The following is a 21,817-nucleotide window of genomic DNA, read 5'->3' on the forward strand; positions in this document are numbered from 1 at the left end:
ACACAAACTAAGGTATCCATATTTTGTAAAATGAGTATCGATACTAACAAGAAAAACGATACTAACTTAGTATTTTGTCAAATCTTGAATCTAAACATTTTATCGATACTCAAGTACAGGTATCGATATTTTTACCTTGAGTATCGATACTCGTGAAAAAGTATTGATACCAAATTAAGCTACTATTTTCCTGCACTATCATTCCAACATTGAGATATCAATACTTATAATTTGAATATCAAGAACTTTGTTCAAATCGACAAAAATACCGAAAAACAGGGAAAAATTCGTGCTCAAACATTTTCCTTTTCAACACGCATCCTCAACACAATGGGTGAGTTTGGATGGGCGGTGCGTTTACCTATGATTAGTGTAAAAATAACGGTGGCGGTGAAATTAGATACGGTAGCGATGTCTAACATCCAATTGACCATACTTATAAACCAAAACAACATCAATACTTCAACAATTCAGACCCAAATAAAACCAATAAAATAAGGATAACATCCAACACAATTCTAAAATTCCAAAATCATAATAAACCATTAAGAACATAAAAATAACCTTGGACATCCACCTCTCATCCCGACCTCGGCCCCATCCTCCAACCCCGAGGTCGACTGCCCTTTTCTCAATTATTGGTAGATAATATTATTGTATTAGAACTAAATCTTTATATTATTGGCTGAATATTAAGTGATCATCTATTCTTCCCACACCTAGCTTCAGCTATTTAGCTTGGACAGCATCTAAAATTATTTGTTATTCTAATCTTAATTTTAGTTGATAAAGCAGTGTCGCTTTAGCCGAGTGGTTAAGGCGTGTGCCTGCTAAGTACAGGTAATATTTTTGTCAACCCCAGATGAGATGCCCACCACCGGCGACGTCAGGGGCGGGTATTGGTGTTGATGAAGCCTTCTTCGACAGTTGCGTTCTTGGTCTCATCTATTGAGGTTTTCTTCCTATGTTGGCAGTGCTGGGAGTTTTGTGGTGGTTTAGCGACGGCTTCATTCGCATCTCGTTTAGCCTCTAGAGCTTTGGCCTTCTCCGCCTTTCGCCTCTTCCTTTCTAGTGCTTCCTTAGCTTTAGCCGCTTCCTCTTCCTTACTCAATTCCTCCTTCTCTGTTCTCTTTCTGTAGGAGTAGATTGCATATACTTCTTTTGCTCCACAACCTTTTCCGCAAGTACCTTTTCAGCTTTTACCACCGCCACTTCCTCTTGCGTTCGATCTTTCAAAGTTAAGCCAGACATTGTATGATCCACGAACGCTCTTCCATTTAGTGCTCGAGGAATTACAAGAGGCACTTCACCAGGACCAAGTGCACGGCCATCTAATGTCCTCAGTCTCCAAAGTGTGCTCCTTCCATTGCATCTAACATATTCATTTTGAAATTCATCATTGCTATTCCATAAGTCCGTAAATTTCTCCACCTGAGCCATCAACTGTTTAGATAAAATATTGTACAAAATGTTGAATATTGGCAATATCCCACATTAGGAAAAGATAGAAAGGGAGAGGGTTTGGTTTGTTATATATAGAACCCCTCCCCCTTTGGTTGTATCATCCCAAAATCTTCTCCTTTGTAATATTTCTAGAGGAAATATTAATTTGGTAGTGTCCGAGGACGTAAGCTAAATTGGCCGAACCTCGTTAAAACTCTGGTATTTTATTTCTTATTTGTTTGCTTTTATTTAATAGCTTTATGTTGGTTATATTTATTTAGTTATTATTGCTATAAATATCTAAGTGAGTTCTGTCTAGTTGTTGGGTTTTAAGCGGGACCATTGTGACCCCTCCAATTTAACTGGGAATTTTCTTAGTATAATTGTTGGCATAATAATTATCTAAATATTTCTGATAATATTGTTATTAATATTATCGTCGCTTCCGCAACAATTGGTATCAGAGCCAAGGTTTTGTAGTATGCTCTGTGTTTGCAGCTTAGTCTGATCTTACACATCAGAAACATTTTCTAAAGCTTGTGGGTATTCTGCATTTGGTGGCTATTAAGTAGAAGCTATGGCAAAAATGACAGAAGAAAAACCATCCATATTAACAACTTCCACTTCGTACATTTTGCCGAGGATTGGAACTGCAAATACGAGATTTGTAGTGGAAATTTTTGATGGAACAGGTCATTTTGGCATGTGGCAAAGTGAGCTTCTAGATGCCCTCTTTCAACAGGGTTTAGATATTGCCATTGAGGAAGAAAAACCAGAAGGGGTTGATGATAAAGAATGGAAGACCATCAACCGATTGGCATGTGGTACAATTCGATCATGTCTTTCCAGAGAGCAGAAGTATACATTCAGTAAAGAGACTTCTGCAAGTAAATTGTGGAAAGCATTGGAGGAGAAATTCTTGAAGAAGAACAGTCAAAATAAGTTGCATATGAAGAAAAGACTGTTTCGTTTCAATTATGTTCCTGGTACCACGATGAACGAGCACATTACCAATTTTAATCAGCTGGTGGCTGATTTGTTGAATTTGGATGTGACTTTTGAAGACGAAGACTTGGCGTTAATGTTGTTGGGATCGCTTCCTGAGGAGTTTGAGTACCTTGAAACTACTCTACTTCATGGAAAATCGGAAGTAACTTTCAATGAAGTAACTGCTGCATTGTATAGCTATGAACTACGCCGAAAGGATAAGTTGAAAGGTTCAGGTGAAGCAGCAGTGGAAGCATTGGTAACAAGAGGTCGTCAGCAAAGTCAGTCTAATGGGAAGAGAAGAAAGTCCAAAGGTCGAGCTGTTGCCAAAGATGAATGTTCCTTTTGCAAAGAAAAAGGACATTGGAAGAAAGATTGTCCAAAATTGAAGAAAAAAGGGAAGACTCCGCAAGATGCAAATGTTGCAGAATGCAATAGTGAAGCAGAGTCAGACTTTTCTCTTAGTATGACATCTTCAACATTATATGCAGATGAGTGGATCATGGATTCTGGTTGTTCCTATCATATGTGTCCCATTCGGGAATGGTTCTTTGAATTTCAAAAACTAGATGAAGGGGTTGTTTACATGGGTAATGATAACACATGTAAAATAGTCGGGATAGGTTCAATTAAACTGAGGAGTCATGATGGATCTACTAGAATTTTGCGGGATGTACGATATGTCCCAAAGTTGAAGAAGAATCTCATCTCTTTGGGGTCGTTAGAATCTAAAGGCCTAGTTGTGACAATACGAGATGGAGTTCTTAAAGCAACTTCAGGAGCATTGGTGATGTTGAAAGGCATAAGAAAGAACAATCTGTATTACTACCAAGGTAGTACAGTGGTCGGGACAACAGCAGCAGCAATTACGAGTACCAAGAAGGACGCTGAGGCAACACAGCTGTGGCATATGCGTTTGGGCCATGCTGGTGAAAAATCCTTGCAAACTCTAGCCAAGCAAGGATTATTGAAAGGTACAAAGACTTGCAAACTTGAATTTTGCGAGCATTGTGTTCTGGGAAAACAACGAAGGGTGAAATTTGGCACTGGGATTCACAATACTGAAGGTATTCTGGATTATGTGCATTCTGATGTATGGGGACCGTCCAAGACTCCATCACTTGGAGGAAGACGTTATTTTGTCACCTTTATTGATGATTTTTCCAGACGAGTTTGGGTGTTCCCTATGAAGAACAAAGATGAGGTGCTTGAAGTTTTCCTTAAGTGGAAAACTAAAGTTGAAAATCAGACAGGAAGGAAGATTAAGGTTCTCCGATCAGACAACGGTGGAGAATATAAAAGCGATCCTTTCCTAAAGATATGCCAAGATTGTGGCATAGTAAGGCACTTCACCGTAGGTGGAACACCGCAACAGAATGGGGTGGCAGAGCGTATGAATCGAACGCTTGTGGAGAAAGTTCGATGTATGTTATCTAATGCTGGATTAGATAGAAAGTTTTGGGCTGAGGCTGTGACGTACGCTCAACATCTCATCAATCATTTGCCATCATCTGCTATAAATGGCAAGACTCCTTTGGAGAAATGGTATGGAAAACCTGCTACTGATTATGACACCTTGCGCATTTTTGGTTCTATTGCATATTATCATGTGAAAGAATCAAAGTTAGATCCAAGAGCAAAGAAGGCTCTATTCATGGGCTTCAATGCTGGTGTTAAGGGATATCGTTTGTGGTGTCTAGAGGCAAAGAAGACGATAATCAGTAGGGATGTTACCTTTCATGAATCTGCCATGTTGAATAAGGTAAATCCAGAAGGAGTGAGTAGTACTTCGCAGCAGGTGGAGTGTACTCCGCAGCAGGTGGAGTTTGAGCAGAGTGTGGTAATTCCAGCAGAAGGTACCACTAGTGATTCTTCATTGGCAGATGCAGAGTCAGATGAGGAAGAGGTTTCTACCCAAGAACCTCAACAGCAATCAGAGCCAATTGCAGTCAGAAGGCAGAGACGAGAAATTCAGAAACCTGCTCGTTTCACTGACATGGTAGCTTATGCACTTCCAGTTGTTGATAATATTCCATCCACTTACACCAAAGCCATTCAGAGTTTAGAGAATAATAGATGGTTAGGTGCAATGGAAGAGGAAATGCAATCTCTAGAGAAAAACAAGACGTGGAAGCTGGCACAACTACCAAAAGGGAAGAAGGCGATTGGTTGCAAATTTGAAGACACTATTAAAGTTAGTGTTATGAGAAGATGTTCGAAGATGTGGAATATCGCCAAGGTGGAGATTTGTTGAATATTGGCAATATCCCACATTAGGAAAAGATAGAAAGGGAGAGGGTTTGGTTTGTTATATATAGAACCCCTCCCCCTTTGGTTGTATCATCCCAAAATCTTCTCCTTTGTAATATTTCTAGAGGAAATATTAATTTGGTAGTGTCCGAGGACGTAAGCTAAATTGGCCGAACCTCGTTAAAACTCTGGTATTTTATTTCTTATTTGTTTGCTTTTATTTAATAGCTTTATGTTGGTTATATTTATTTAGTTATTATTGCTATAAATATCTAAGTGAGTTCTGTCTAGTTGTTGGGTTTTAAGCGGGACCATTGTGACCCCTCCAATTTAACTGGGAATTTTCTTAGTATAATTGTTGGCATAATAATTATCTAAATATTTCTGATAATATTGTTATTAATATTATCGTCGCTTCCGCAACACAAAATTCTTGATTTGGAAAAAATAGAACAAATGCACGACCTCACTTGGTTAATACAAAAACTTTGGAGTGCCACTTTATCCCCTTTCCAAGCCAACTCATTCGCTTTATTTAAATCATCCATGTGCTGCCGAAAGTGTTTGTTCTGCAACATTCAAACAAGAGTAGCGTCGGCATATCTTTATCTTAGTTTATCAGTTTCGAAGAGCAATGTATTGAATCAGAACCAGAACGAAAATGCAGGTTTGTCTATGAGTCTCGGATAGGATTATGTGTCCAACACGATTATGTTCGTTCACTCTAAGCTTACAGAATTTAAAAGTACCTTCTCATGTGATTGTTTCTTCAAACATTGCAACTGTGCATACGCTTCTTGTTGGATGTCATTTGCAGCTTTGAACTGGTACTGCAATTCGCTTAACTTGTCAGTTTCCTCGTAGTATTTTCCCTTAGCTGCCTTAGTGATCGCCTCGGTGTTTTTGAGTCTGGTTTTCAATTGGTCAGCTTCCTTCTTTAAAGACTGTAGAAACAGAAGAATCGAATAAGCAACCAAAACATAAGTAAGTTGAATTTTTTTCCCTTGAGATTTCCATCATCATACCCAAATTAACGTTGATGTGGAAGCGCTTTTTTCCTTATATATTTATATATTTGATACAAACACAAAGCAAATAACATTACCAACCGGCTAACCAATGGATCTTTGCGACGTTTACAGAAAAATAACATATTAATTAGTGATCAAGATGAGTACATGTGAACAATGACATTAAATGTATGTCCTGTGGGTGTGCAGGAAAGATAAATGGTAGTGTAGGCATTGTTTATTGACTGGTAGCTGATAAGAAAATATAGTAGAGCTGCGGCTTCTGTTTTCAATGCTTATGCTCCAATAATAGACTCATTTAATTTTAGAAATCCAAAAACTGTGACCTGTTTTCCCCTTTCCTTGTGTTTTTCCAATCTCATTTGCCACTAGTCATTGACTTCCCTTGCCTGTTAACCCCAATTATACACAATTCATCTCCACTTCTTTCCCTCAATTTCCCTTTCCTTCTTCACCTCTCTCTTTGATTTTTTTGTCCCAATTCCACCATGTCTGTCTCGGAGAGGCTGCTCTTTCTGCCTTTTTGGAGCTGTTGTCTGCCAAGTTGCTTGACTCTGTACTCAACTTTGTGGCCGATCACCGGTAAGTCCACCAGCAACTCAAACTATGCCAATCCATATTACCTGAGATCAAAGCAGTGTTGAACCATGCAGAGGAGAAGCAGATCAAGGACGAGGGTATGAAGAATTGGTTAGATGATCTCCAAGACTTAGCTTATGATGAGGATGACATCTTGGACGAGTTCGCTTACCAAGAGTTACATCTCAAGCTCCAAAAAACTCAAGCACAAGCCAGCACTAGTAAGGTACAGAAACTCATTCCAACCTGCTGTACTGATGGTCATTTCTCTCCAATCGCTTTTATGTTCAATGCTAAGATGATTTCAAAGATAAAAGCAATCACTGATGGACTGAATAGTTTGAACACTGGAAGAAGTAGTTCGGGGTTGAGTGAGATCATGTCTCAAGGCGCAACTTCCAAGGGAAAGAAACCCAGGCTGCAACCAACTTCCTTGAACCCAGGCTGCAACCAACTACCTTGATGGATGGAGCTGTGGAGTAAGTTGGTAGAGCCAATGGGAAGCAAGAAATGCTTGAGTTGCTCAAAAGTAACAATTCCGATGGAGTTTGTGTCCTTTCCATCCTTGGCATGGGAGGGATAGGGAAAACAACTCTTGCTCAGCTTGTTCACAATGATCCCAGCATTAAGGAGTCTTTTGATCACAAGTCCTGGTATGCGTTTCTGATGACTTTGATGCTGTTAACATAACAAAGACGATTTAAGATCCCTCGATGCTGACTCACATGATGAGAATGACTTGAACTTGTTTCAAGTCAAGTTGAAGGAGAGGTTATCCGGAAAAAGGATGTTGCTTGTTTTAGATGACATTTGGAACGAGAGTTACAGTGATTGGACCATCTTACGGGCTCCATTTGGAGCAGGAACCAAGATTATTGTAACAACTCGACTCTAAAAGGTTTCATCTAATGTCGATTCGGCGAAAGCGTTTTACTTGGATAAACTCTCGCATCATGATTGTTTATCCATATTTGCTCAGCAGCATTAGAGAATTGAAAAAATTACGGTTATCTAATTTTTTTATAGGGGAAGGTAATGGACATCTTATTAGAGAATTGAAAAAATTGTCAAACCTTAAGAGGTAGCTTTTGTCTTTCTGGATTGGAGAAGGTTAATGGTAAGATGCGAGGGAAGCTAAGTTAAATGAGAAGCTAGGGGTTGATGGGTTAGAACTACAATGGGGTGCAGACTTGGAGAATTGTACAAGGAAAATGAAGTTGAAGAGCGGGTGTTGGACTTTCTTCGTCCTCCGAAAAAGCTTGAGCAACTCATCATTGAGAATTACGAGGGTGTAAATTCTCATCTTGGATAGCAGATTCTTCCCTCAAGAATTTATCGTCTTTGAAGCTTCGCAATTGTAAAAACTACAAGTCACTACCATCAATTGGAAGGTTTCCACTGTTAAAAGATCTTTCAATTATTGGTTTCGATCAAGTACAAAAGATTGGTGTTGAGCTCTTCAGAGAAAATCAGTTGAATCCATTTGCATCATTAGAGATTCTGTCTTTTCAGAGTCTTCCAAACTGGGAGGAGTGGGACACTTGTGAAGGAGACGAGAAGGATTTGAAACTCCCCAGCCTTCGTGAGCTTTCAATCAAAACCTGTCCTCAATTGTTGGGAAGGTTGCCTACCCATCTTCCTTTCTTGTAAAAACTTGAAATTCATAGGTGTACGAGTTTGGTTGTTTCAATATCAAGTTTCCTGTTACTTTGTAAATTCAGTATACGAGGGTGTGCAGAACTGGTGGATGATTGCTCTTCTACTGCAAAGGACCTTTCCTCTTTGCAAACTATGTGTGTTTCTAACATTTGAAAGTTTAATATTCCAGCGGATAGGACAATGTTGAGGTTTGGAAACTCAGAACATTTTGAAATTGATGGTTGGGAGGAGTTGGCATCTCTATCACGGTATGGGTTTAGTTTAGTTGGATATCGTTTCATTTCCGTTTGGCGTTGTCCTTAACTACAGTATTTGGAAGCAGAGGAAGCCGAATTGCAACCTGACAAGATTTCATGTGTTGAATCTCTGCTGATATATGACTGTGAAAGGCTCAATAGACTGCCACAAGTCTTACATGAGCTCATATTTCCTACAGTGATGGAAATTGGTAATTGTCGAAGCTTGGTTTCTTTTGCAGAGAATAACTTACCTCCTAATTTAAAAAAGCTGAGAATGAGAAACTGTGAGAATTTGGAGTATTTGGTTGATGAAAAAGAAGATAATATTTGCAATCAGTTTCAACTTCTCCAAATTACCGAATGCTCAAAGCTGAGTTGCCTATTTTCAAACACCAAGTTTCCCATAACACTTAAACATTTGATAATTAGGGAATGTCCAGAGTTGGAATAAATAGCCCAAGAGTTTTAGGAAACCGCTTGTCTTGAATCTATTCTATTTTTCAGATCTGGAATTAAATCTCTACCACGAGAACTAGACAAGCTCAAACAGCTCCAGGAGATTTGGTTGCTTTCGTGTTCAAATTTGGTTTCTTTTGAAAGAAAGTGGGTTGCTCACCACCAGCTTCAGAGATTTTGTAGTTGATGGTTGTGGAAATTTTGGAGCCCTTACTAAGTGCATGGCCAGCATCACCTCCCTTCGACGATTTAAGGGGGCGCACTGTATGGCTGACATATCATTTCCATTGGAGGGATTCCCTGCCAACCTCGCATCACTTGCAATCTCAAATGCACCCAAGATTTATAGGTCACTTGTGGAATGGGGATTAAATAGACTCACCTCTCTTCAAGAATTGATCATCAGAGGTGTAGGATGCTCAAACGTGGTGTCGTTCCCAGAAGAAGGGACTGGAATGATGCTGCCTCCTTCTCTTACCCGTATCATCCTTTTAGAATTTGAGAACCTGGAATACATGTCATCCAAGGGCTTTCAAGACCTCGCCTCTCTAAAAGAATTGGACATCGGTAAGTGTCCCAAGCTAACATCTCTTCCGGAAAAAGACGTGCTTCTCTCACTTGGATATTTACATATTTACAGGTATCTGTTTCTGAAAGAAGAGTGCTCAAGCGATAAAGGGCGAGAGTGGTCTAAGATTTCCCACATACCCCTTGTTGAAATTGATGGTAAAATAGTTATCCCGAGGGAATTAGATTGACAGATGAGCAGCAAAATCTATGATTGGTTTCTTCACAGGTACAGAAAACCATTTCAGAGCTTTTCAGTTTGATACATCTAACTTACCTTAGGAACTTGATAATAATAGGGATTAGTATAAATTTATTTATTGTTATTTGCAGGCATTGAAAGCTAAGTTGGCGTGGAAGTGCTTTCAGAAAGATCCATTGAAGGAAAAGTAAAAAGATGTCACTTCTCTTCGGTATTTGTATATTGTTGGATAAATGGCAGCAACAACTAAAACAAAGAAACACTAAGAGCATAAGCTCTTCGAACAGCAAACAGAACAACAAGCAAAAACTCAAAGCATCAAGAGCATGAGCTCTCGGTTAACAAGCAGTAAAGAAGAAAAAGAAAAAATGTAACTGAATGGAATGATTCAATTTTTCATTTCATTTGAAAATATAAGTTACAAATTTGGAAATGTCAGTTACCTAACTTTATAACTGCTCCCATCTAATTTTAGCAACTTGCAGTACCAAATAATATAATTCAAAAGCTGAACATTTTCCAGCCATTACATCCATCAATTCAAATCTTACTAACTATGAAATCAAGTTTCATATCAACTTGTTTCAGTTACAAAAGATTACAAAAATTAAAAGTAAACAAAATAAACAAAATGAACCAAGCTGCTCCTAGCTTTGCCCGAGTTCTGGTCTGCTGTAGTTGCTGGTCTGCTCCTTGGCCTGTTGTTGCATTGCAGTCCATGTTCAACACTCCTCCTTGGACTGTAGGCAACAAACACCAATTGATTTCCTCAAAAGTTCAAACCTTATAGTTCCAAGTGGCTTTGTCAATATGTCAGCCAGTTGGTCTTATGAGCTGCAATATCTAAGACTCACATCCTTTGATTGTACTACCTCTCGAACAAAATAAAATTTGAGCTTAAAGTGCTTTGTTTTGCCATGAAAAACAGCATTCTTAGAGATAGCTATTGCTGATTGATTATCAATCATAATCTCAGTAGGCTCAAATTGTTCCTCATTCAAATCACACAACAATTTTCTAAGCCAAATAGCTTGGCTTACTGCTCCAGCTGCTGCTATGTACTCTGCTTCTATAGTTGATTGAGCAACTGTTTGTTGCTTTTTAGAGCTCCAACAAAAAGCTCCTGAGCCAAGTGAAAAGAGGTAGCCTGAGGTGCTCCTCATATCATCAATCGAACCTCCCCAGTCACTGTCTGAGTAGCCAGATAGCTTCAGCTGACCTCCTGACTTGAACATCACTCCAAACTTCAAGGTTCCTTTCACATACTTGAGGATTCTCTTTGGTTCCTTTAAATGTGATATGTTCCAGCTATGCATGAAACGAGATAGCAAACTGACCGAATGCATAAGGTCAGGTCTAGTTGCTGTCAAGTATAGCAAACATCTAATTAAACTTCTATACTCCCTTTCATCCACCTTTTTTTCTTCTCCATAGCTGCTCAACTTCTGTCCCATGACCAGAGGTGTACTCACTGGCTTGCAATTCTCCACATGAAACTTAGTCAGTATCTTCAGGCTAAATGCATGTTGACTGATGAAGATCCCGTGATCAGTCTGACTTACTTCCATACCAAGGAAATAGCTCATAGTTCCCAAGTCTGTCATATCAAACATGACATACATTTTCTCCTTAAACTCTTGAATCAGTTCAATTTTGCTTCCAGTTACCAGTAAATCATCTACATATATTGACACAATCAGCAGTGTCTCATCATTGGACTTCTTCACAAACAAGGTTGGTTCACTCAAACTTTTCTCAAAGTTGAGTTTAGACAGATACTCATCAATTCTGTCATACCAGGCTCGAGGAGCCTGTTTTAAACCATAAAGTGCCTTCTTCAGCCTATAAACCTTGTCCTCCATTCCTTAGACTTTGAAACCATCAGGTTGTTCTACATATATCTCCTATTTAAGGAAGCCATTCAAGAAGACTGACTTGACATCAAGCTGGTGGACCTTCCAGTGCTTCTGTGTAGCCAAGGCAAACAACAATTTGATAGTGTCCAGCCTTACTACTGGAGCAAAAATCTCCTCAAAATCAATACCAGCCTGTTGGCTATACCCTTTCACCACATGCCTTGCCTTGTGTTTGTTAAGAGAGCCATCTGCATTGAATTTTGCCTTGTAAATCCACTTGACACCAATGACCTTCCTCTGTTCAGGCTTGTCCACAAGATTCCAAGTATCATTCTTGTGGATCATGTCGATTTCAGCTTCCATAGCTTTCCCCCAACTCTTGCTTCTAGCAGCCTCTTCATAATTTGAGGGTTCAACAATGGCCACATTGCATCTCTGGTAGATATCAGCAATGGACCTAGTCCCTCTCATAGAAGCATCATCAACATTGGCATTACTGGCCTCTTTTTCTGCCAATTCCAGATTGCTATCACCTTCCTCTTCTTCAAATGGACTTGTATCTGAACCATCAAAGTCCCAAAATCTTGAATCATCAGATTTAACATCCCTACATACCAAAATCTTCTTGGTCGAGGGATCAAATATCCTGTAGCCTTTCTTACAGCCACTATAGCCAACAAATATGCCAGCAGTCGACCTTTTTTCAAGTTTGGTCCTTCTTTCTACTAGTACAAGCACATAACATATGCAGCCAAACAATTTTAAGTGTGAGACAACAGGTTTAAGTCCATACCATGCTTCAAAAGGTGTCTTGTCCTTCACAGCATGTGTTGGCAGTCTGTTGAGCAAATAAACTGAAGTGTTGACACCTTCAGCCCAAAAGATGCCTGGAAGCTTGCTCTGAAACAGTAAACACCTAGTCATGTTCATCACTGTCCTGTTCTTCCTCTCACTCACTCCATTTTGCTGAGGAGTGTACACTGTGGTCAATTGATGATGGATTCTAGCCTGCTCACATAGCTTCTGTAATTTCTCAGACAAGTACTCTGTGCCATTGTCTGTCCTTAGGGCCTTAATCTTGCAACCTGCTTGATTCTTTGCCCAAGCCTTGAACTTCACAAACATGTCAAACACTTCTGACTTCTGTTTCACGAAGTACACCCAGCAAAATCTAGTCAAATCATCAATAAACAAAACAAAGTACTTACTGCCATTCAGTGAAGGTGTCTTCATTGGTCCACAGACTTCTGAGTGCACTAGCTCAAGTCTGTCTCGAGCCCTCCATGCCTGGTTAGCTGAAAAGGGCAACCGGGCTTGTTTACCAAGCTGACACACCTCACAAACACCTTCACTTGCACTAACCTTCACCATGTCCTATGTCATATTCATTTTGTGTAGCAAATCAAGTGATTTGAGGTTAACATGGCCAAACCTCATGTGCCAAAGATCAGTATTGTCAACTGAGCTTGTATAGGCACTTTTCTCAAGTTGACTCACATCCAAAATAAAACATTTGTCTCCCATAGGTGCTGAGACAATCTCCCTACCATGAGCATCACTTATAACACATGAATCATTCTTGAAAACTAGTGAAAACCCTTTCTTAACTAGCTGGCCTACACTAAGTAAATTTTAGTCTATTTCTAGCACATAGAGCACATCAGAAATGACTTTGTTTCTTGAACCAGTATGAATCACCACATCACCTTTCCCTTTTGCTTCAATCAAGTTGCCATTGCCTACCCTGACCTTCGAGACATAGCTCCTGTCAAGGTTCTTGAAAAGCCTCTCATCTGCAGCCATGTGGTGTGAGCAGCCACTATCCACAAGCCAACTACATTTGCTGTTAACTGCAAAACATGAAGATGTAAATACATGCTCCTCCTGAGCTTGCACATCTTCAGCAATCTTAGCTTGTACTGGCTGTGTTTGTGCCTTTTTATGACTCCTACAAATTTTCTCATGATGGCCAAACTTCTTGCAACTCCTACACTGAATATCTGGTTTTGTCCAGCAAAATTTCTCCAAATGGTTGGTCTTTTTGCAGTGAATGCATGGTGGAAACCTACTTCTGCCTGCTTCTCTGTTTGCTCCTTTCCTTGCCTTATCCTTTCTTTCAAGCCAAGGTTTCTTAGCTCTTTGATTTGAGCTAGATCCTTCCCTAGTTCTTGCTTGGAAGGCTCTTTTAGGGTTCTCCTCCTGTCTGCTAGCTCTCTTTTGCTCGAGTGCATAAAGTGAGTTGACCAACTCAGACAGGGAAATAGTTGTGAGGTCCCTCGAGTCCTCCAATGAGGAGATTTTTGATTCAAATCTCTCAGGAAGGGTGGTGATCACCTTCTCAACAACCCTGCTATCACTGAAATCCTCTCCAAGAAGTCTGATATTGTTGACAGTAGCCATGATTCTATCAGAATATTGCTTGATAGATTCAGACTCCTTCATTTTTAAATATTCAAACTCCCTTCTAAGATTGATAACTTGTTGTTGTCTGGTCTTGTCTGATCTCATAAACTCCTCTCTAAGCCTGTCCCATGCCTGCGTAGGGGAATCACAGGCCATAATGAGAGTGAAGATAACATCTGACACTCCATTCTGTAAACAGGCCATAGCTTTGTGTTTCTTGGCTCGTTCCTCACCATGTTGCTTGATCTGAGCAATGGTAGGATTTTCTCTTAATGGTGCTGGCTCGACATCACTCTCAACTGCACTCCAAAGGTCAAGTGCTTGAAGATATGTCTTCATTTTGACAACCCAAATATGGTAGTTGTCTCCAGCAAAAACTGGTGGTGGAAGAGGAGTAAAACTCATGCTGCCAAGACTGACTTTGAAAACACAAAAACTGACTGTTTTGAAAAACTAAAATATAAACAACAGAGGTCCTCAAAGATAGGAGGCTCTGATTACCATTTGTTGGATAAATGGCAGCAACAACTAAAACAAAGAAACACTAAGAGCATAAGCTCTTCGAACATCAAGCAGAACAACAAGCAAAAACTCAAAGCATCAAGAGCATGAGCTCTCGGTTAACAAGCAGTAAAGAAGAAAAAGAAAAAATGTAACTGAATGGAATGATTCAATTTTTCATTTCATTTGAAAATATAAGTTACAAATTTGGAAATGTCAATTACCTAACTTTATAACTGCTCCCATCTAATTTTAGCAACTTGCATTACAAAATAATATAATTCAAAAGCTGAACATTTTCCAGCCATTACATCCACCAATTCAAATCCTACTAACTATGAAATCAAGTTGCATATCAACTTGTTTCAGTTACAAAAGATTACAAAAATTAAAAGTAAACAAAATAAACAAAATGAACCAAGCTGCTCCTAGCTTTGCCCGAGTTCTGGTCTGCTGTAGCTGCTGGTCTACTCCTTGGCCTGTTGTTGCATTGCTGTCCATGTTGAACATATATAACCATCCTATGCCATTGAAGAGAATTTTTGTCATTTTGGATTCTTAGATGTGATGAATTTGGTATAGTTTAAACCATATGATATAAGCAGGTGAAACATTACTTATTTCCATCATTTTGTAGTATTCCTGTCTGATCTTTCTGATATATTTATTTATTGTTACAGGTGATGAAAGCTAAATCGACGAGGTAGTGTTGATTTCAAAAGATCTTTTCAAGAGAACTAATGAAGGCATGGGGTAGAGACTTGGAGAATAAACAAGTAAAAAAGAAGTCAAAGAGCGGGTGCTGGACTTTCTTCGTCCTTAGAAAAGTTTGAGCAACTCATCATTAAGAACTGCGGTGGTGCAAAATTCTCATCTTGGATGGCAGATTCTTGTTTTAAAAGTTTAAGCCTTCTTAAGCGCATTTATTGTCTTATTCAATAGTTGGGGTGAATTATGTATAATTTTAAGTATTGTATTTATCTTCTTCTATACTTCAGCTAATGCGAGACGTAAAGCATCAATGAAGATTTTTATCTTTCTTTTGATTGTCACAATCTTTTTTTTTTCAGTTGAAATGAAAAAAAAAAAGAAAAAATCAGCTTGAGGCTTTTTTTTAATATGGAAATTAAAAAAAAAAAGAGTTGTCACTGAATATTTTTGGTTAGGTGTGATCGATCACCTATAAAATCATATTTTATAAAAGAATTTTAAGGTCTCTCTAAAGATAAAAATTTTTAAGTATGCATTGAAATCCAAAGAAAAAATAGGAATGCGAGTCAATTAAGCGTAGGAAGAGTTATAGCATCCTTACAACTACCAAAATTAGTACTTTATTGATTATGTGTTGTTTAATAATCTTAAAATTTAAATTTGTGAAATATAATATTTAATTATGATCCATTTAATTAATTACATATATAATAAAAATACTTTTATTTCTTAATGAATTAAAATTTTAAAATAATGTTCGGTATCTCCTGTCCATAAAAATACCAAAAAATATATTTTATTAATAAGCAAAACTCGTAGATTTACTTGGTTTGGAAAAGGATATCCCATTGGTAATAAACTTATCTTCTATTTTGGAAAAATTAGGCAAAAAGGTCGAAAAACAAATTAGGGAGTTAGGTCGAAAATTTTCAAATTTAAGGAGCTATGTCGATTTTGAAGAGAAAAAAAGAAATAAGTCTTGAGAAAAGCGCTTCTTGCAAAACTCATTTTCTTTTGACAAATTAGTATTTTTTTTTACAATATATTTATTAAAGAGAAATTGAACTCAAACACTCAATAATAAAACTACAAAGATTTGACCATTTGGCTAAAAAAAAGCTAATATGTCAAAAGAATAAGCATTTTGTACAAAATATTTTTCGCAAGATGCGTTTCTGTTTCTCTCTCCAAAATAGACTTATTTCCCTAAATTTAAGAAATATTAACCTAATTCCCCAATCGTTAAAATCACATGTATTTATCAAAGTCAAATTGACATCATAACTAGGTTGCCCTCATGTAATGTAACATATGTTTGACGGAAAATAAACATATCAAGTTGACAAGTTTTAATATAAATTACCAATAACGATAATGATTAAACTAAATTTTTTTTAAGTTAAAAATGAAGGAGAATTGATTTTTAACTTTATGGACTAAATCTCAAATTTTATAAAAATATAGGGACTTGCAACATATTTTAATATTTATTTATGTTTAAGTTAATTATTGTTCATTTTCTTTTTACCTGAAATAAATTATTTATCTCAAAATTTATTTAAGTTTTTTTTTTTAAAATATGTTAAGGAAAAATAAGATGATAACTGCTATATAAATTTATCATTTTATTTTTATATATGTATAATTATTAAAAGAGTAAAAATGTAAAAATGCATTATAGAAAAACAACTATATTATTTTGTTTAGAATTTATTTTCAATTAAAATTATGTTTAAATATTTGTTTGTCTTTAAAAATATTAGAACTAATTAATAAAAACCACATTGAAGTGAGAAGAGGCGAAGATGAATGTATCTAATATCTATGGGAGTTGTAGTACTTTTTAAAAGATAAAATGACTTATTTGACCTTCTAATTTAAAAAATAATAATTTTAGTCATTCATTTAATTTTTTACTTCTTTTAACCATTAAACTTGCGTTTTGTTTATCAAATCACTCAAAATGGATAGAAAAATTAACATATGTTAACTTTATTGATTGACACACACGTGAAATGTCACATGAATGTCAAATCAACAATTAATTAATTTTAAAATTTTGAATAATTGTTAATAGATATATCAGAGGTGAATTTAGGGGGATTGGTGCTGGCAAAGAGCTTGGTGGCAACAAAAAAATTTTAATAGAAAAAAATAACATGTTGCCGCCAATGAGAAAAATGACACACACACACAAAAAAAATCAAACTTTCTAACAAAAAAAATACACCGGTGTCGCCAATGGCAATGGTAACACCCAAAAAAATTCTATTTTTTTAAAACATTATTTTTTCTAATGGGTATCGTTAAGGAGAACGACAGCACAAAAAAAGCTTTTTACAAAAGCTTTGACACATTTAAAAAAACACTAGTACCGCCAATGACAAAGACGACACCCATTAAAATAAATTTTTCCTTTTTTTTCTTTTTCTCCTACAATACCGATATTTTATGGGGTGGAAGACTATACATACTGGTGCAACTAATGGCACGACGACACTCAAAAATTAATTTGGTAAAAATTAAGGATAAAATATGACTAATGGTACCATTTTGTTATCAAGCATCATAAGGATGTTGATATCTTCCTAGAAATTACACCCAAATTCAAATTTTGTTTTGTAGACTAAAAATTATATTTTTAATAAATTTTGATTTAATTTAAAATTTTATTAAAATAATATATTTTTACTTTTGGGGTGGTCAATCACACCAAAATAAAAAATATCGGTATCAACTCTATATATTTAAAATTAAATTAAAATTTATTGTTTAAAATTTAAATATTTCACAATAAACTTGACATCCATAGATAGATGTGAACAAAACTCAATTCGATTTGGAAAAATCGATTTTTTTTAATTTTAAGTTAATTGAATTGAGTTATTTGAATTATTCGAGTCAATTCGAATAAGTAATTCGAGTTTCGATGTATCACTCCTAACCTGAATCTGTCACCAGAATAAGGTTACGGAGCATTACCAAAGTTTTCAAATTAATTATCAGGCATTTCATTTTTATCTGACATTCATATTTGAAACCAATCAAAATTAAAACATTAATGAACCAATGTTGGCCAAATTAACTTATACATGCCATTCTAACCAGAATCAAATCATTCAAAATTACCGATAGGACCAATGGATAGTGTGATATATCTCTAACAAGCTTCCAACCCAATTGAGCTTTCTATAATTTGTAGGGTAAATAAAAACAAATACGTAAGCAATGAATGCTTAGTAAGCTCGTGTAATCTTTAATCATATTAGTTCATCTAAAATATGAAATCTATACATATCAAGAATAATCCAATATTAATACCATAATACTCATGAAGCTATATTTATCAACTCACGAGGTGAATAAATCCACAGTATCACCTAAACATATTATCCCAAGCTTAGTAGGATTTTATATAACTTTAACTCTTCATAATTTCTTTATTTTCATTTGCATTTCTTTACTTTCCACGCTTATTCCATATGCGTGACACACAAGTCATAAACATATCATTCAACCACAGTCACAAACTAATGCATTTAGCCAAAGTATTTTTCGAATTGATCACATGATAAGTCATTTCATAAGAAATTGCATAATCTAAAATTTACCACTTTTTAGTGAGCTCTAGCATATTTTCACGTAAATACTTTCCAATTCAATGCATTATATAAATAATCATAATACCATTCAACCAATAGCTTGGCACTTGCCAAGCATCAAGCAAGAATACTGGTTAGTGTACTTGCACACATTACATATAAACTCATCATGCATAATTTTCTTGTATCAACATATTAAAGATAATCATACATTTAAATGTCATGATACATATCATTCTCTTGTCGTTTCTTCATAGGCATATATCATTCATTTCATTGTTTCGATATTTCATGTACCATCATTTTCATGAATTTCGTACATCCTAGTAATAGTTCATTTCAAATACATATTATCTCACTTCAGAACTTTACCCGTTATATCATTTAAATATCAATGGTTACATTTATTTCAGATCAATACCAATAATAATCTATAAATCTTTCAATTCAATCACATAAGTCTTTTACCGTTTCTTTCTGAATCGAAGAACGACTTACGGATATGAGTACATCGTTCTTTGGTGCCATATTCCAACTATGGTCTTGCACATATGAACACTGCCATAGTCCGACCATGGTCTTACATTCATAGTGCCATAACCCAGTTATGGTTTTATCCGTCAATTCATTCTTTGCCACAAAACGATTGTACTCAATCCCGCGTTCAATCCAAATTGAGTATTCAATTCGATATTATGTTTCCAATAATAATTCAATTCCATGTTTTCTATTACCCTTATTATTTTCCCATATTTATCCCGTTGAATTTCTTGGAAATTCAATGGATTTTTATAGGTACACTTTTAGTATACAATTTCGGGTCCATCAATTCATATTCATGTGCGCACATTTCCATTTCAGAGAGCACACTCCCGCAAACCTTATCCTTACAACGGGATTACCAGTCCAGACTAAATCTCCTGTAATATAAACTCATAAAGTATTGTCGGGATTACCAGTGCAGGCTAAATCCCCTACAATGACAATTGCTCTAATGAGCTTTGATCTGAATTACCAGTCCAGACTAAATTCAAACCCTAATTTGGATTACCCGTTTGGGCTAAATCTATTTTCCACATATTCATTGGGAGGGTTATATCAGGATAGGATCACCCGTCTGGGCTAGATTCCTTTTACCGTCAATTCATTTTCAGAGATCCATCGAATTTTTCTTCCATTCAATCGCGATTTCTTCCCCTTTTTATAAAAAATATTAATGTTTCATCAATTATCATAAAATGAACATTCAAATCATATTTACATCAATAACATACATTTCAAGCATTTAAGAATATAATTCAAGTTACACGAACTTACCGGGCTAAATTGTAGAAATACCAAAATTTAGGGACATTTTGGTAATTTTCCATTTTCCTCGAATTTCTACCCAATCTTGATCTAAATTAATATTTTTTTCAATTTATTAATTTAAATAATAAAAAAATTCATTTCATGCAATTTGGTCACTTTTTGACATTTTTTACAAATTTACCCTTAAAATATTACTTTTATTCAATTTAGTCCCTGAACCTAAAACATGCAAATTAACCATTTTTAATGAAAACTCATGCTAGTTGAATAATCATATATTTTACTCCTTCTCCTCTCCATTCCACATCCTTAATGTATATAACACGCTTATATGTAACATTATCTATAATTTCACCATTTACTTATATATTCATTCAAAGTTGTCCACTAGGGTCATAGTAACTAAATTATTTATATATTGAGCTACAGAACTCAGAATTAAAATATGCTAAATTATTATGAAACTAGACTCACATATCTTCTTACCATAAAATTTTTAGATTTTTTGGTTTAGCCAATAAGCACAGTTTATTCTTTAAAGTCATCCCTATTTTGCTGTCTAACAGTTTTGACCCTTCTTCACTAAAAATTTATTATCTCATTGTACAGGATTTGGATGATGTTCTCGTTTGTTTATTTTGAATATAGACTCATTAGTGATTTTAAAAGTATAAATTTAAGACCCTAATTATTTTTATCCAATTTTTTATTATTTTACAAAGTCAGAACAGGGGAACCCAAAATCATTCTGACATTATCTCACCAAATTTATTATATCTCATGATTTACAATTCCATTACTTACAATGTTTCTTTTATGAGAAACTAGAATCAATAAGCTTTAATTAAATATAGTATTCATAGTATAATTCAATTTTCAAAATTTATGGTGATTTTTTAAATTTAACCTACTGCTGCTGTCCAAAATTGTTTTAGTGTAAAATGTTGATAACTAAATTTATAACACCTTCTTTTCCTTTCTCTTCAATATTTTCATTCACTTCCTCTTTTTTCCCTTTACTAACATAAAAAGAATATAAAACCTTATATAATGAAACTCTACATTAACATTAATTTCCTACTTTTTCAATAATATCAAACTAAAAAATATATTGAAATCTTGATGTTCTTACCTTGTGCTATTGATTTCAATCTTTAACTTGATATTCCATCTCCTCCAGCTTCTATTTCTTGAATCTAACTTGATATTCTAGCTCCCCATAGTCTCCTTGTTATCTTTCTCTCTGGATGGCTATGGAAATTCTTTTTATTTCTAGGTAAAAATAGTAAATTTTTGGTGGAAGGACCAAATTGTAAAGAAAGCAAAACTTTCTTTCTTTCTCTCTTCTTCTCACGTTGAATGCATGGGAAGATAATGAATTCTCTTCATCTTTCCTCCTTTTTATATTAATCATTTAATTATAAAATAATACAAAAAATATTAATTAAATATTAATTAAATAACATTTATCTAATTAATTAATTGAAAATATAACCAACATCATTACCTTCTAGAATTCTCTCTCTCTAATTGACTATTTTGCCCTTTATAGTCTTTTAAAATTTCATCCTTGAGTCATCACTTAATTTGGTAAAATTACAATTTAGTCTCTCAAAATTCTTCACCTTTTCAATTTGGTCCTAATCCATCCATTTTCCTTAGTTTCTAGATTATTCCACCCTTAAAATATTTGCACTATTGGTCCTTCAACTTTTTCATATTTACACTTTAACCCCTCTAATTTTGAGTATTTACTGTTGGACAACAAAACTTTTCTCACTTTTGCAATTTAATCTTTTCTTGAATTAATATGTCATAATATACTTCCCAATATTAACATAACTCAAAATTACCCTTTTTTATCACTTTATTTCCTTATTTTACTATATCAGGAATATTATCTTACTTTCTTACTGTAATAATTTTCAGGGTATTACATTCGAGTTCGAATTGAGTTGAATTTTATAATTCAAATAACTCTAATAATTTGAATAAGAGATTGATGTACATACCCATTTGG

The 21,817-nt window shown here is 35.5% G+C and overlaps 2 protein-coding genes across 2 annotated transcripts in view; one reads left to right on the forward strand and one right to left on the reverse strand.

Annotated features, from left to right (window-relative positions):
• LOC121216974 (putative disease resistance RPP13-like protein 1) overlaps positions 1-21,817 on the forward strand; it is a 42,892-nt gene that overhangs the window by 10,004 nt on the left and 11,071 nt on the right. The window lies entirely within an intron of this gene.
• On the reverse strand, positions 887-6,073 carry LOC121217296 (proton pump-interactor 1-like). Its single transcript, XM_041092818.1, has 4 exons — positions 6,038-6,073; positions 5,430-5,624; positions 1,189-1,443; positions 887-1,129 (listed from the first exon to the last, which is right to left on the reverse strand). The coding sequence occupies exons 1-4, from the start codon at positions 6,071-6,073 to the stop codon at positions 887-889; spliced, it is 729 nt and encodes a 242-aa protein (XP_040948752.1).

Source organism: Gossypium hirsutum, chromosome D05, assembly GCF_007990345.1.
Source record: "Gossypium hirsutum isolate 1008001.06 chromosome D05, Gossypium_hirsutum_v2.1, whole genome shotgun sequence".
Classification (NCBI taxonomy): Eukaryota; Viridiplantae; Streptophyta; class Magnoliopsida; order Malvales; family Malvaceae; genus Gossypium; species Gossypium hirsutum.